The following is a 15,420-nucleotide window of genomic DNA, read 5'->3' on the forward strand; positions in this document are numbered from 1 at the left end:
AATAATTAATATCTTTATTTCGCAACACATCAGTCTAGTTAAATTGTATTGACTTAATTGTAAGACATTCTTCTTGAGACTAACTACACACAAACTAAACTCAGGGCTAAATCTTCCTTAATCATTCTTGGAAGACTCTGATTATTCATTTTTTAAATGTTCAGACTGTATCAAGTTCTGCATTGGCAGTCATTCAGAGATTGGGAATGGAAAGGGAAACCATAAAAAATAAACAAATAACTGTCAGATTTGGTGTAAAAGACACCTTGGGAAAGCCTGTTTATAGTGTATGTGCACACAAGATAGATAGTAACTAATTAAAAACACATTGTGGGGAACATATCCAGCTATTTATTATTTTAGACGAAGTTGTTACGTTTAATTGTTGTTTTCTTTAGTACAGTGCTATTCACTACTCTTTTTCTCTGTTCCTATTTATATCTGTTGTAGTGCAAACACCTCTGCCACTAATGCGCTTTTAATGAGGTTATAGCCCTGCATACTTACAAGTTTCTGCCCTGCTCTGCGTGCATGTGTGTGAGTGTGTGTGGTGAGTTTGTTTAGGTGGTGACTTGTGTGAAATCCCAATTCAAGTTTCTTAGCAAACAGCATTCTACACCACAGGGCCTCCAGCTCAAGACGGCAGGTAACTAACCTCTCTCCACCGCCACCCCCACCCCCTCCCTCAGCCTGCACTAATGACCGGCATGGGCGTCTGCAAGCAGGATGGCTATTTATATCAGTCCAGCTGGGAAATGGGATCACAGGACTTAAGTCATGAACCGGAGGAACAAGCTTTCCCTAGCTCTTTTGAGGATAAAATGATCTGTAAAGGAAACAAATGTTCAACCACGTGACATGTAATGAAAAAAGGTGAGAGAAAAAATGGAAAATGGCTTTCCCTTCACTGACACTCACAGGACTGAATGAACTGTTTACTCTTCAAGACTATCCATGGTCCATTCTCAAGTAGAAGGCCAATGAATCGATATTGCCACTGGTCACATGACTTCTCTTGCTCTCTCATAAAATATATTAAGAAATGTCAATTAAAGGAATTGGAATCACAACAAATTTCCTAATGAAATAATCCGGAAGTAAAGGCACTAGAGCCAAAGCTTTATTGTTTTTGCTTCTCTTTTTTTCTGATATATTTCTACATCTATTCCTTCTCCAATTTATTTTCTGAAGCAATTCTTGAAACGAACTCTTGAATAATCTTCCGTATATTCCGTATCTTCCATTAAACCGTATCTTACGGTTTTAGTTTTTAAAACAAATATGAAGACTAAAACAAACTTGGCAGTCCATGGCAATATGGCTTTGTGAGAGCTGGCAATAATTAACTAAAACAAACCCAAATAAGAAAAGAGACATTAATGGTTAACAAAAGTGTACATACAATGGACAATTATTTTGCTCTTCCAACTCCCCACTCTTCAGTGCATCATGCTCCGACCATGCTGTCATAACCCATCCATTCCAGTCAATGGGTAGCAATAGAGAAGTTATATCACACCTGCACTTATATGTACTATATGTACTATAGCAATGATTAGATGCAGGTGTGCCCCTCTCTCCTGCACCTGGCCCACCACCAAGACCTATAACTGAAATCTCATTAATTCTTCTTTTCTTGTGAGTATGTCTCTGTTGTGCACTCTTCTAAGATACTTTAAGCTAGACAATCTCAAACATTAGAACGTCTTTTGATGTGCACACCATCCTGTAGGGAATATAAATAGTGCTTTAAAGTCCTGCTGTGAAATATCAGATCTACAGAATTTGTATTTAAGGAACGCTTGTTGCCAAAAAGTGCCAGGGTTGGGGGTCTCTCAAACTAAAAGTTGTGAGGGGGAAAAAAAAATGTCGGCATGGTTTCCAGTTGGTTCAGGATACTGTAGTCATAAATTATCTAGAAAGGAACTTGGCTTCAAAGCAAACTGGAGTTAGTTGTAATGATCAGTACTGGGCTGTTTCATTGTTTCCAGACTCGGGAGGTGATCTGGAGTAGTTTATTGGGAAAATAGTTGCATTTTCCAAGCCTCCAATGGGATGTCTATTCCCAAACATTCTTTAAACTATGCCAGCTTTGTAATGTTTATGAACTGTATTTTATTAAGGTCTGTACTTCAGTTCTGCCAATTCACCACTGGCCTTCAGCCAACAGGGATGTTGATACAATCCTAATGTGACAAAGGAGAAGATATCCTGTAAGTTATTAAGTGATGCAAGGCTTGTTGTTTTTCTTTACTCTCTTTTCCTACATATATTAGCTGTCCTCAGCCCTCCCTTGTGGTCTTCCTTCTACATCATTCATGTCTATACAGGGTCACTAATAGGTGTAAAGATATGTATTTAGTAATGTAGGACTGATGAGCTGGAACTCTATTCCAGTGCTTTCATTATTCTAATTCTTATTCTTATTCTTTTATTATTCATATTTAATATTTTAATTATAAAACGACATTCACTATTTGAACATTACAAAATAATCTTACTCCGCATCCTAAATAATTCCTTATTGCTTATAAGGAATTCAACAAGGAATTGTTTAGGAATGCGGAGTAAGATTATTTTGTAATATTCAAATAGTGAATGTCGTTTTATTAATACAATTTTCAAACCATAAAGGTAAATTAATTCACATTTTTCATATGACATGAGAATATAAAACAGGTTACAAACTATAATTGACCCATCTAGTTTGTCTGGTTGCTGGTAATCTGATTACTGATTAATAATCCCTTGTATTCACTTTCCATTTTCACCGTCTGGAAATCAGTAGAAATAAAGAAGTTATTAAGGAACATATAATTTTGTAAAAATAAGGAAGCATTGCTTTATTTAAAAAAATGACCATTTATGTACAATTAAAGACATCGGCTTTTTAAAATGACTAGATTAATACCATATACAGAAAGGTACACAAAACATCTTTCTTGAGAATTCGTTAATATTTACAACCCAAGAAAATTAGAGAGATGTATTTTCCATATTGTGTGGTTAAACCACTTTCTTTAAGATTTTTTTTTTATCCCAACAGCATATCTTGAGACATATAATATAAAAATAAATTGCTAAACACAAATTACAAAGGTTTCAAATAGTTTAGCCTCAGGTAATGCCTTTTGAATAAATTTGTTTTTCTTGCAGAAAGTGACATTTAAGACTGTACAGCAAACAGATTGAAAAGGAATTCTGATGTAAACAAATAAATACATCAAACATACATGCTACAAAACATTCAACACAATATTCAGAAAATCACAAATCATTTAAAAAGAAAGACATACATAATTTTCTAGTCATTTAAAGTCATATTTGAAAAAGCAAGCACTAGTAGGAATTATGCATGCTTCTATATGGACAACATCAAAAGGAAATACAGATACAAAATAAATAAAGACATCAAAGTATTTTGGCTTCTGCATGTATTTGATTAAAGACGCAATGTCCTCTTGGTAGATTGTGTAGATGTATCAATTAGTAAATAATTATTTTCAGAACATTTAGATTTGTTGTCATAGCTGTACATACAGTTAAATAAGTAGTGATATTAAGAAAGTCATTGAGTCAGAAAACGTCACGCTGAGCTTTGAGTCATGATTTCTGTTGTTGTTGTTGTTAAACTGTTGCCAGAAAACCAAAAATGTAACAAACCATACATTGGTCATCCAAAATACATATATTTTGTAAATGTGACTCACTACAATTGTAATTCTGGAATGTGGCTCCAATCCACATCATGTGTAATCCATATTCCAAGTGTATCCATAGCCTAGACGAACATAAAATAATGGCCTGGAATCAAGTTTCCCCCATTAAAACCATTATTTCTCTAGGGCGTTTTTATTTTATATTTTTCAAATGAAAATATTGATTTTGTGGTAAATAGACAAAACTATTCCTTACAGAACCACAAGAACATTGTGCTTTAGTCTGTAAACACTGCATATCTCGAACAGAGCCAACAGCAAAAATAAATAAATAAATAAATAAATAAATAAATAAATAAAAACTGCCATGGTTATCAGACCCTTTTTTAATATAATGTTGTGATTTATTTATGTTTCTTTCTCACACAATTTGTTGAATGATAATTGAGCACATTTATTCCTGCTTCTTTCCTAAAAAAAAATATTTAAAAAAAGCTTAGTATTTAAAAGTTGTCCTGCACAGTAGCACCAAAGGGGCTGACACTAGGTCCTGAAAAATGCATTGGTTGACTAGTCTCACTATGTTTGGCAAAACTACATGAGTTAGTATCAGATGCAGTATGGGTACAGAGAGTTCAATTTTTTAACAGCTCTTTGCTTCCCTTTTGTACCTAAAATAAAGTAATACGTATTTCCTTCTTGGCTCAACCTTTAGGCATTTGGATTCTCCTTATGTTGCTGGTCACAATTTTCTGTTATTTCAGTTTTATCCAAATTGTAGTAATTGTTCTCCACAAGCAGGTCAAGCAGTCCATTGTCTGCAGGAGACTATAATCACTAGCTTTATTCATGGGACAATTAATCACCTCAATTACATTCAAGTGCTTGTCTCCTGTTCTGGAAGGACTGGAAGATCAGTTGTTCAAAAAGCCTTCTGTAAGGTGTAAGGTGTAAAGAAAAGGAAAAAAAAAGGTTTGACTCCCCTCTCTGATCCAGTAAATGTGCATACATTTTTACGCATACAGCATTTGTCCCAGTTTGAGGATGATTTATGTTTTAAGGTTTGTTAATAAACTCAACAAAAACAGGCATAATTCTCTCGGAAATTCAGTCTTACAGATTTTTACATTGTGTGAGAGAGCAACATTAAGTAATGCATGCACATTTAACATTAGCCAGTCCTCTGTAATACTTTGTTTATGTAAGGAGTAATTAGTTGATGCTTACTGTTAAAGTTTCAAAGACCTTCTTAAAATTCAAACATATACATCATTATACACACACAGTACAGCACATTTTCAAGGATACCTTTCCAACTCATGACACTAAAGGTAAAATTCAAAACCTCTAAATATGTCTATACAGATACACCATTATTCAAATAATTTAAACTGATCGCCTTACTTAAATACATTTTGCCTACTGTTCTCCACTATATTTGGTTTGTTGCTGTGTTCCCTTACACATGTAAGGTAAGTTGTATTTAATTAAAATAGAAATATCTTCAAAAACATATATAACACCTAATAATAATAGTATTTACAAATCATATAGTCTATAAAAAAGTAATATTGTAACACAAATTATAAGTTATTACCATTATAAAAGACCACATTCCCTTATTATCCCAGTATAATAAAGCAACCTATATAATTCCAGTTTACACCAAATACCAGAAAAGGCCATACTATAATGCAAAATTAATGAAGGAAGATTGTTTCTCTGCTTGAAAAGAGCTGAGCATTCCTGTCTCTAAGAGAGACTCTGACCGCCCTACACCACATATTTCAGCACAATACTGAACCAGGTGAAGGCACTGAAGAGAAGATACAGTGGGGGACCTTATCTAATCCAACCTTCCCACTTCAACCTTGGTGTCCAATATTTCCAACAACAGACAAACAAAAATGCAGAGCCAATTTTAGTGCACCTGTTTGCAGAACACATCATATCCTGATAACAATGCAAAGTAATGGCTTTGATATTTAAGAACAATAACAACAAAATTAAATAAAACCCAAAATATTCAACCCTGTTTAAAAAAGCAAGACAATAGCATAAAAAAACACCCTAAATTGATCAATTGAACTCATTGCAAAACACATTTTATAAATACACACTCTCCAGATCTAATAATTCTACACTGGCTGGCCTTGACTGAAAGCCCACGGCTGCAGGAGTCATTCATACTTCGTCTTCTGTCTCCTCTCTGATAATCACCTGTCAAGGCATGTTCCTGAAAGTAAAACAATCAGGTGATCAGATCTCATTGACATGGTCTGCAGCAGTTCATTCAAAGATCAGCCAATCTTCACACAAAGGGGAAAATATATCAGTATGGGAACTTGTGTTCATGGACATACTTGTGTTATTGGCAGTGTCATCAAAATGAATAAAACAGTGAATGGACCAATGAAGGTAAACCTTGAGAGAAACTGTTTAGTCCTTTGTACTTTTGTACTTTTCTATAATTTCAACCATTTCAGTTACCTCCTTGTCCTTAGCCATCGACTGAGTATCCAACAAATCTAACACGAAGGACTTTCTCTTCTGATATCCATGGCCCTGTTTTAACAGAAAATGTTGGTTACTTAAGAGCAAGCCATTATACATGTTGTAGGACCTAAAATGGCATGCAATGCATGGATTGATATACATACAACTGTGAGGAATGCTAAATGGTAGTCACAGCACATAATAAATCAAGGAGTTCTGCTTCCACTGTGCACTGTGTCTTTTTGACAGTTTAATGTCTGGTTTAATATAGAATCTCAACTACTTCCAGATTTTGTAAGCCTTCCTTTTCTCTCTTCTTATTCAGTGTGTTTAGCATATAGTTTAGGTTTTGGTATTGCACAGATATCAGCAGCCAAGCTCTGATGTTGAAATTGGCCACCTTAGTCTCAACTACTTGGTCAAGGTCTCTGCTTGAGTGAATGAGAGTGTTTGCCTAAAAGGAAGGATTGACTTATTTATTAGAAAAGAGTAACAGAAGCTAAACTTACATTTGATGCTGCCGCACAAACTCTGCAAACTGACGGTCTTTGGCATACAGCTCTATGATTCGTATCCTGTCTTGAATTTCCTGGGGGAAGAGATAATCTTGTGTTAGACTGGAGTTATGTTGTAGCAAGGTTTGTTAGACAAGAGTGGTCTCATAAGGCTGCTCTATAGTAGCCTATCTTTTGAAATTGTGCATCTGTATGTCTCTTATATCAATTTCTCCTGCTCTATTCTGCTTCAGCTCCTTCCTCTTCAACACCTCACTCCTCTCAGGCTGTTTCCCCTCTGCTTTCAAACAAGCTTCAAGATTCCACTTCTCAATAAACCCAACCTCTACCATACCTCTCTTCAGAACTACCACCCTGTCTCCCTTCTCCTCTTCCTCTCTACAACCCTTGAGCGGGCAGTTCATTACCACTAACTCTGCCCATACTGCCTCCCTCTCTTCTATCCTAATCCTCCTTGAACTCTCTGCAGCCTTCTACACTGACGATCACTCCACTCTCCTCTCTGCCCTTGCTGACCTTGGTATCTCTGGAAATGCACTTGCCTGGTTCTCCTCCTACCTCACCGGCTACACTTACCAGGTGACATTGTGTGGTAGTTCGTCCATACCTCAACCTCTCTTAACAGGTGCTCCCAAAGAATCTGTCCTGGGTCCCCTCCTGTTCTCTCTCTACACATGCTCTACACACTCTATGCGGTCCCCTCATCGCATCCCATGGGTTCCCTACCACTTTTATACAGATGATTCCAACCCTTCCTCACCAACTACTCCTTCCCTCAGCCAAGGCATTGAAAATGGGTCGTGGATGGGTATTCCAGCATGACAATGACCCAAAACACACAGCCAAGGCAACAAAGGAGTGGCTAAAGAAGAAGCACATTAAAGTCCTGGAGTGGCCTAGCCAGTCTCCAGACCTTAATCCCATAGAAAATCTGTGGAGGGAGCTGAAGGTTCGAGTTGCCAAACGTCAGCCTGGAAACCTTAATGACTTGGAGAGGATCTGCAAAGAGGAGTGGGACAAAATTCCTCCTGAGATGTGTGCAAACCTGGTGGCCAACTACAAGAAACGTCTGACCTCTGTGATTGCCAACAAGGGTTTTGCCACCAAGTACTAAGTCGAAGGGGTCAAATACTTATTTCCCTCATTAACATGCAAATCAATGTATAACTTTTTGAAATGCGTTTTTCTGGATTTTTTTGTTGTTATTCTGTCTCTCACTGTTAAAATACACCTACCATTAAAATTATAGACTGATCATTTCTTTGTCAGTGGGCAAACGTACAAAATCAGCAGGGGATCAAATACTTTTTTCCCTCACTGTATGTTCCCTCATACTCCTGATTACTGATGTAATTTTTGCACTTCTATAATTTTACTGTAAATTCTCCTAAGCCTTAGCACATGCCAGGGATGGAAGTCTAGTTTGCATGTATGCTTATTGTATTTTGTACTAATTGTACTATAATTACTGCACTTTGCAATTCAAATGCTAAATGTTTAAATGTTTCTTGTGAAAACTGTAAGTTGCCCTGAGTAAGGCACATCCGCACTATTTCCTTACATTCTGCACTAGGACAGAAACCATTTAATGCTGATTAGATTATTAGAGCTTCCAAATGAAAGTTGCACCAAAACAACAAATAAGGAGAAACACTTTGAATATCTACATCAGACAAAAAACAAATAAGGTAATAAATCAGAAAAGTACACGATAAGCAAAGGACATAAGCAACCCTTTAATGCAAGGTCAGAACATTACCACTGATGGATAGGGCAATAGTCATTAAGAGTTAGTGCAAGTTAAGTGCTGTACCTCCTTGGTGAGCTCGCTGTGCTCATAGATGTGCCGTATCTCCTCGCTGCTGAAGTCAGTCGAGACCTCCGCACTGGCAGAGCTGTAAGAGGGTATCTGGGGGTAGCGTCTGTAATAATGGCTGTAGCCAGTGGTGGCGTCACTCTCATACATCGGGTTGTACTTCACTGCCTTCTCCGTGGAGGCCAGACTTTCCCCACGTCTGAGGAAAAAGTCAGGACAATCAGGGTATTTAGAGCAGGGGTAGAGTAGTGAGGTCAGGATGGACAAAAATGGCATATGAACAGACAGAAATGGATAGGGAGAGATGGGGAGTAAAGGAATTGATACAAAGGCAGGCCGGTACACACAGATTACATATACCCTATATTTTATTGGCATAGACAGGCCAATGGATAGTTCAGATAAACAAACAGTAAGATAGAGACAAGTGCAAATTTCCAGCCTATTAATATCTAGCAGCCCCAAGACACATGCAATTCAGGAGGTAGATCATGGTATAGGATGGTTTTGAAAAGAAAAAAAGGGCCTGAGTTGTGAAGAATATTACAGCTGCAATGCAATAGGAAGCACTCAAGTGTTGCACACATCATGCCAAGCAGCGTCTGTGAGCAAAAGCACAGCGTGTCATTGAAACGTGGCATTCTTTAATGCTTTGACTCGGCGGTGGCTGCAGCCCAGAGTGACCTGTACAGCGGACTTGTCAACACATCGGCCAAGGAAATTACATCATTGGGTGATGTCCTATTTAGCCTCTCACTGGTCAGAAGTACTTTCATTAAAACAAAAACAAAAATCATAAGATTTGTGCTGCAATACACCATTCCTATTGATGGCATCACCCAGGAAAACTCACACAGACATTGTGCGTCAGCTTGAAATCCCCATTGCACAACTTAGGGCAATTTAATTTTTAAACCCTCTGCTAGCTTTCTAAGGCTGCTGCAGCCCATCCAAGGTTTACTAGAGCTGCAGCACTTTGTTGTGTAGCACTTGTTTAACTTTAATTTTAAATGCAATCAAGATTGTTTTGATCGCTTCTCATAAACATGTCCTCGGTCATTAAGCAGATGGAGGATCTCTGCCAAAGCCATTTTAGATTTTGCTGCACATTCATGGGAATTTGGAGTTGGCAGAGGTTTTTTGTCTGAGAAGCATGTTAATACAAGCTGCATGTGTCACTATGAAATAAACAGGCATTTTTTCTCTCTATCTGTGCTGTCTAGGACAGAGTATTTGTATCTGTCTCTATTAAATGAGGTATATGTTACTGTGCTTGATACTATATCCCTCCATGAGACAATACTCATCACATAATTTACCTACATTAGAGAAATAAACAGAGGGGGAAATCCAGGCTGAATGCTTTCTTTGTCACTGACATGTGTTCCAGCCAACATCTGAACCAAAACTAATTTAATTCAGTTGGAAAACACTCCATTTATTAATAATTCACTTCCGAATATATCTGTCAAAAACACACAACACCTGTGAAGCTGACATCACAAAGTCGTACTTTGAGCCTCTGCAGATAAGCTGCATTTGCTTAATTGGAGAAAACTGTGTGAAGACTCTGAACATAAACACTAGAGCTGAACATCATAATTAGATGGACTGTCATAGATTTCATTGTGGTATCCAAGAGAGAAAGCTTTATTCGGTCAAGAAATAACATCTGATCTGTGGCATATCTTTATTTTGTGGAATATGATATATCCTGTCTGCATTTGTGGTTTAGGTGAAATTCAATAAACTGTTGTTAAATGGTTGTTACATCAGCTCTCCACACTTCCCCAGTTCGCCTACAGAGGTTATCATCACCTGAATTCTAACCCTGTCTCTCTCATTCCCCAGCACAATGATCAATCACCCAATTAACATTCCTCAGCACCATGTGCACATTCACCATCAACACTCAACTCCCATTGTACCAGCACCACACATCCCTGTCCCCTGCTTCTCGCTGATCTGTATTTAAAACCTCTGTTTGTTTTATTCAATGCTAAGTCTTGTCAGTTTTCCTGCATTTCTAAGTGTCCCTCCTGTTTACTGATCTCATGTTTGCCAGACCTTTGTTTACTCCCTGTGTTTACTCCTGGATTGCCCTCTGACTGTTTGTACACCTGATTGATCGACCTACTGCCTGTGACCTGTACCACTGCTTTTTCCTTGCCCCTATTGCCTTGTTTGCCAGCTCATTGACCTGGACTGTTACACACTTGCTTCTTCCTTGAGTCCACCACCTCTTCTATGTCTGCACAGACACTCATGGTACAGGAGTTGTAGTATTGCGCTGGCTCCACTTGTGGCAGACGTGCTTTTGGAAGCTACTCACCTGACTGGGTCTTCAGTGTCTTCCTTGTCATACTGGTCCCGCAGTGTCCTGGCGAGGAAGAAGATGACAGCCGAGGCCACCAGCAGGAAACCAGCTACTGAGGCAATGGCAATGCCGACGACCAGTGGCTCGGAGACATACTCCTCACAATGTTCTCCGCGGTACCACCAGTTCTCCCCTACACGACACCTGCAAGTCACACACTGCAGTGAGCAAACTGTCACAAGCTGCGTGAGCAAAATCTTCTGCCCATTTTGTAAACAGGATTAAAAAGATCAATGACTTTATTTTTAGAAAATGAGTCTAATGTTACATGCAATTGCAAACCATGGAGCTTACATACTATTACAAGGGCTTGAAATGTGTCTGGTGTAATACTGCATTTAGAGGAACAAGACTAAGCAGTAAAGTTTACAAACTGCTTTAAAATCTGATATTATAATGTGAAACCCTACACCAAACAAGCTGTGGAGAAAACAAAAGTTGCAAAACCACACTGGTAGAGAAAAGCTCAAAGTGTGCCAAGTGTTAACCTGTTTTCTATGACGTACATGAAAGAGTCACAATTCAAAGTGAGAAACTAGGAAATGCTTGCTCCTTGTACATTTAAAGAAACATATCTGACATTGAAAATTAGTTGATTTCCATAAAGCTGATCATGTGGCTACCTGCAGATTGCTCCTTGCCCTGGGATAATATCACACTTCCCATCATTCAAGCAGAAGTTTTGCTGTAGGTCACAGATGCTCTGGCAAGGCAGTCCATCCACACTGAAGTATCCAGCATTGCACACACACTCGGCTTCCCCTGACCAGCGGTTCACTGTGCACTTGGAAAACTCGTTGCAGGCCTGGAATTTACAGGGATCCGCTTGGTCACCTAAATTCAAAGCAAATCATTGAAAAGCTTTTAAATAACATATATATTTCAGTGTCCTTAACAAACTAGTCTTTGAGTAATATTCCGAAGATGGTCTAGTCACATGGCTTCCAATATGATATCTCAATAAGCTGTGAGCTCAGTGTGATTGGCTCAGACAGATTAGTTATATCAGCTTACGACAGCAGGGACATTTCTCAAACTATAATTCAAAATAAACAAAAACATGACTCATTAGCCTGTCATTCATTGCGGAAATTTCTTGAAGGATTATTATAATTATATAACATTTGTCGATAGTGTCCATGATGAAAATGTATTTCCTTATGTTATTAGTTACAATCATATTCTCCTCAGAATAAAACATTCAATCTCTCTTCCTCTCAATCTCACATGGATATGCCTGGTTACACCAACATTCACCATTTCAAACTTCACAGCCACTACAAGTTATATTACTTCAACCCTTGCTCTAAGCATACAGTCTTATGTCAGAAATAGCTACTTATCAATTAATCAGAATTGAGATTTAATAGAAAGTGTGCAAGACTTGAGGGAATGGGTCTGCAAGTATAATCCAGTCTACCTGACTCAACATCCAGAGAGTATTTGTCAATTGCAAGGTTCATAGTTTGGTAGGCTGTATTGCAGAAGTCTTCGAGAATGAGATAGACTGCATTAGTGACGTCACGAGGGACAGGCTTAGCAAACTTCATTCTGCTGTTCACCACAATGCTGCCATTCCTGAAGTTGAGGATTTCGAGGTTTTGGAAATTGCTGAGGTTGGACTGCAGATACGGGACAAGCTAAAAGGCAATGAAAATCTCACATTAATGTAAAGGTGGGATTTTTTTCTACAATCTGTGACACTGGAAACTACAGACATACACAACCGACAAATAACAATGATGGCGGTCAGCTTACCAGTTCCAAAAATCTTTGCTCCAGAGCCTTGTATTCAGCTGAGCTTTTATTGAACAGATCATCAGAAAACATCATGTTGGTGACCCTGAGGCTGAAGAAGACCATCAATGCCCGGGTGGGGGTAGTGGAATTCCTATTGGTAGGCATGGCTATACTAGCCATGTCTGTAGCACGAGCTTTAACGGAGGTGTGCCCACTGCTCTCTTCCTCAGTGTGACTCACCCCTGTGTGGTGGTACACTTCAATGGATATGTCAAGGCCTTTGATACTGGTGGTGTCTGGTCCAAGTGGTCTTATGTCTTGCGTTGGTGTACCATCTTCTGCTGGTTGTTGAGGCTGTGTGGGACTTACGACAGCGGGGCTTTGTGTGATGTTAAACTCATGGAAGTCCTTACTAGATGATTCTGAACTCACTGCTATGTCATCCATCAGCCTGGTGTTTGACTGATCTAATGGATGTATTGTAGTGAAATGATTCACTTCACTAACGGAATCATCACCACCAGTCGTGCCTATTAAATCTGGGGATAAGGTTGATTCTAAATAAACATCTGTCTCTAATGGAGTTTCATCAGGTTTCTCTGTCAGTACAGTGGTAGATTCTTCCTCTGGAGGCAGAACAGCAGAAATTTTAGTGAAAAGTGAATCCTGTAGAGGAGATTGTGTTATAGACTGAGAAGTGCTTATGGTCTCTGTGTCTGTTATCTCTTTGGTGGGCAAGGCAACAGGTATAATTTCTGTATCATAGACATCTTCTATAGAGTTGAAAGTAGTATGAGTGATTGTTTCCATGAATTCTGTCACCACCTCCTCTACAATGTGAATCTCTTCATCTCCTGGACTCATATCTTCAGTGTCCAGGAAAGGGGTGTCCTTTGTGAAAGGCCCATTTACAGCAGGCTCCTCCGTGCCCAGCTCTATGACAGGTTCTTTTATGGTGAACAATTCCACATTGGGCCCAACTGGGGCAATGCCATTTTCAGTGGAATAAAGTGTGTCTGAGGGAGCCAAGGTAACAGGCCCTACTGGTACCTTTCCAGCTGAGGTGATTGGCTCCGTTTCTGGGATGGTTTCAAATATGTCATTCTTGTGAAATGAATTCCCCTCAGTCACAATTAATCCTATGGTTATTGGTCCCTCTAAGTCAGGGGCTGCAGTGGTGGAATCAACCAACTTTATTTCTGGAAGCGGATAATCAGTGATAGGTGACACCATGGTAGATGCCTCACTTGCATAATAGTTATAATCCATGCCAGAGGCCTCAGTGGTTTGCATAGAGAGCTCTACGGTCAGTGTCTCCATAGTCCAGAAAACCGGGGCTTCATCAGTGGTGGTATAGTGGGGTACATTGCGTATGTCTTCAGTCATCAGAACCCTGTCCAAAAATGGCTTGTCAGATACAGGGGATTCCTCTGTAATTTTCACATTTGTAGATAATGAGGAATCATCATCTGTGGGTGGTGTGCTCTCTGACTCTGGGTAATAAATTGGATCTGAGGTCATAGATAGCCATGGCCAAACATCAGGTCCTTGTTCTTGTCCAGAATGGAAGAACCCTGACCCAGAGCCCAGGTCAAACAAATTGTCAGGTGACTCTTTTGTTGTAACCATTGAAGCTTCATCAGTGAAGGCTGTTGGAGGAAATGTGTCTTGAGAAGGAGATATCACATCTGGCTGTTCTGATGCAGTCATCGAGGGTTCATCAGCTGAAGAAGACTTGGAGGGACTGTGTGTGGGAGACACTGGAGCTGGAACACTTATAACTTCAGACTGTATGTTAGCAGGGATGGAAAGCACACTTTCTGTTGTTGTCAGTCCTTCTTGGCCCTCGGTTGGAACAGTTGAACAGTCTGACACAGAACCAGTATTTTCTACATCTTCAACTGAACCAGTTTCTGCAGCTGCTGTAGTTGTGGGCACCTCTGTTTCATCAGATACCGAGGCTGTAGACAACTGCGGCAGGGTGGTTTGATCATCCACATCAAGAGCAGTAACTGTATTTGGACCGACTGTTGGTGTCTGCTTTGTCACTAATGTGTTACTGAAAATGAAGCCTTCTTCCTCGACACTGTGATCATCTGCAAAACAAAAAAGAAGCAAAACAATTAAGACAATGCAATTTTTTAAAGGATACCAATGTGTGTTTGCTTTGTATTATTATCCCTAATTAATGCCCCAATTTATTATCACCAGTTTAGATTCTGTCTGACTCATTACAGCACTCCCACAGTGGTAAGAGGGAACTGAAGTTGCATAAACAGGACTCTCAGAGACAGCAGCTGTCAGACCTCTTTGGACATGGTGCAGTGTAATAGTGAAAGAAGAGCCAGCTTCAGCATTGGCACAGCTCCCACTGATAGCAACAATTCTAGCTAGCACCTGGTCTGCTGTAGGAGACCACGCTGTGCAGTGACCTGGATCTCAGATGTTCCAATAAATCTCACCCTCTACACCCGGCAGGGATGTTATAATGGAAGTGTCTGCTCCAGATGTGGACTCGGGCTTCAATGTGAGGGGCGGGTCTGGGAGGTAAGTTGGCAGCAGAGTGGGGCTTTCTTCCAGGATGATGACATCATTCTCCCCAGCCTGAAGGTTCTGAGACCCCAGCCATAGGTCATTTGGGTGCGCAGGGTCAAAATTAAAGTCTTCCTTGTTAAAGTCATTGACGAAGATGTCATTGCTGGACAGTTCTTGGTAAGGGGTATCAGGAGGTCGCTCAGCTGCCAGAATATTGTCCTAAAACAACAAGGAGGAATAGGGGGAATAGATCCAGCTATACACTACAAACCAGTAAATTCT

At 39.4% G+C, this 15,420-nt stretch overlaps 1 protein-coding gene across 1 annotated transcript in view; it reads right to left on the minus strand.

Moving 5' to 3' along the window:
- Positions 1–2,715: 2,715 nt before the first annotated feature.
- Positions 2,716–15,420, minus strand: part of LOC136751021 (interphotoreceptor matrix proteoglycan 2-like) — a 31,709-nt gene continuing 19,004 nt past the window's right edge. Inside the window, exons 13-21 of the mRNA XM_066706255.1 lie at positions 15,066–15,357; positions 12,622–14,699; positions 12,284–12,503; positions 11,487–11,697; positions 10,819–11,007; positions 8,484–8,685; positions 6,665–6,744; positions 6,150–6,224; positions 2,716–5,895 (exon numbers count right to left, since the gene is read on the minus strand). Of these exons, the coding sequence (XP_066562352.1) occupies positions 6,188–6,224; positions 6,665–6,744; positions 8,484–8,685; positions 10,819–11,007; positions 11,487–11,697; positions 12,284–12,503; positions 12,622–14,699; positions 15,066–15,357 (3,309 nt within the window). The 3' untranslated portion in view covers positions 2,716–5,895; positions 6,150–6,187. The remainder of the gene's footprint in view (positions 5,896–6,149; positions 6,225–6,664; positions 6,745–8,483; positions 8,686–10,818; positions 11,008–11,486; positions 11,698–12,283; positions 12,504–12,621; positions 14,700–15,065; positions 15,358–15,420) is intronic.

This window comes from Amia ocellicauda, chromosome 6 (genome assembly GCF_036373705.1).
Source record: "Amia ocellicauda isolate fAmiCal2 chromosome 6, fAmiCal2.hap1, whole genome shotgun sequence".
NCBI classification, from domain to species: domain Eukaryota; kingdom Metazoa; phylum Chordata; class Actinopteri; order Amiiformes; family Amiidae; genus Amia; species Amia ocellicauda.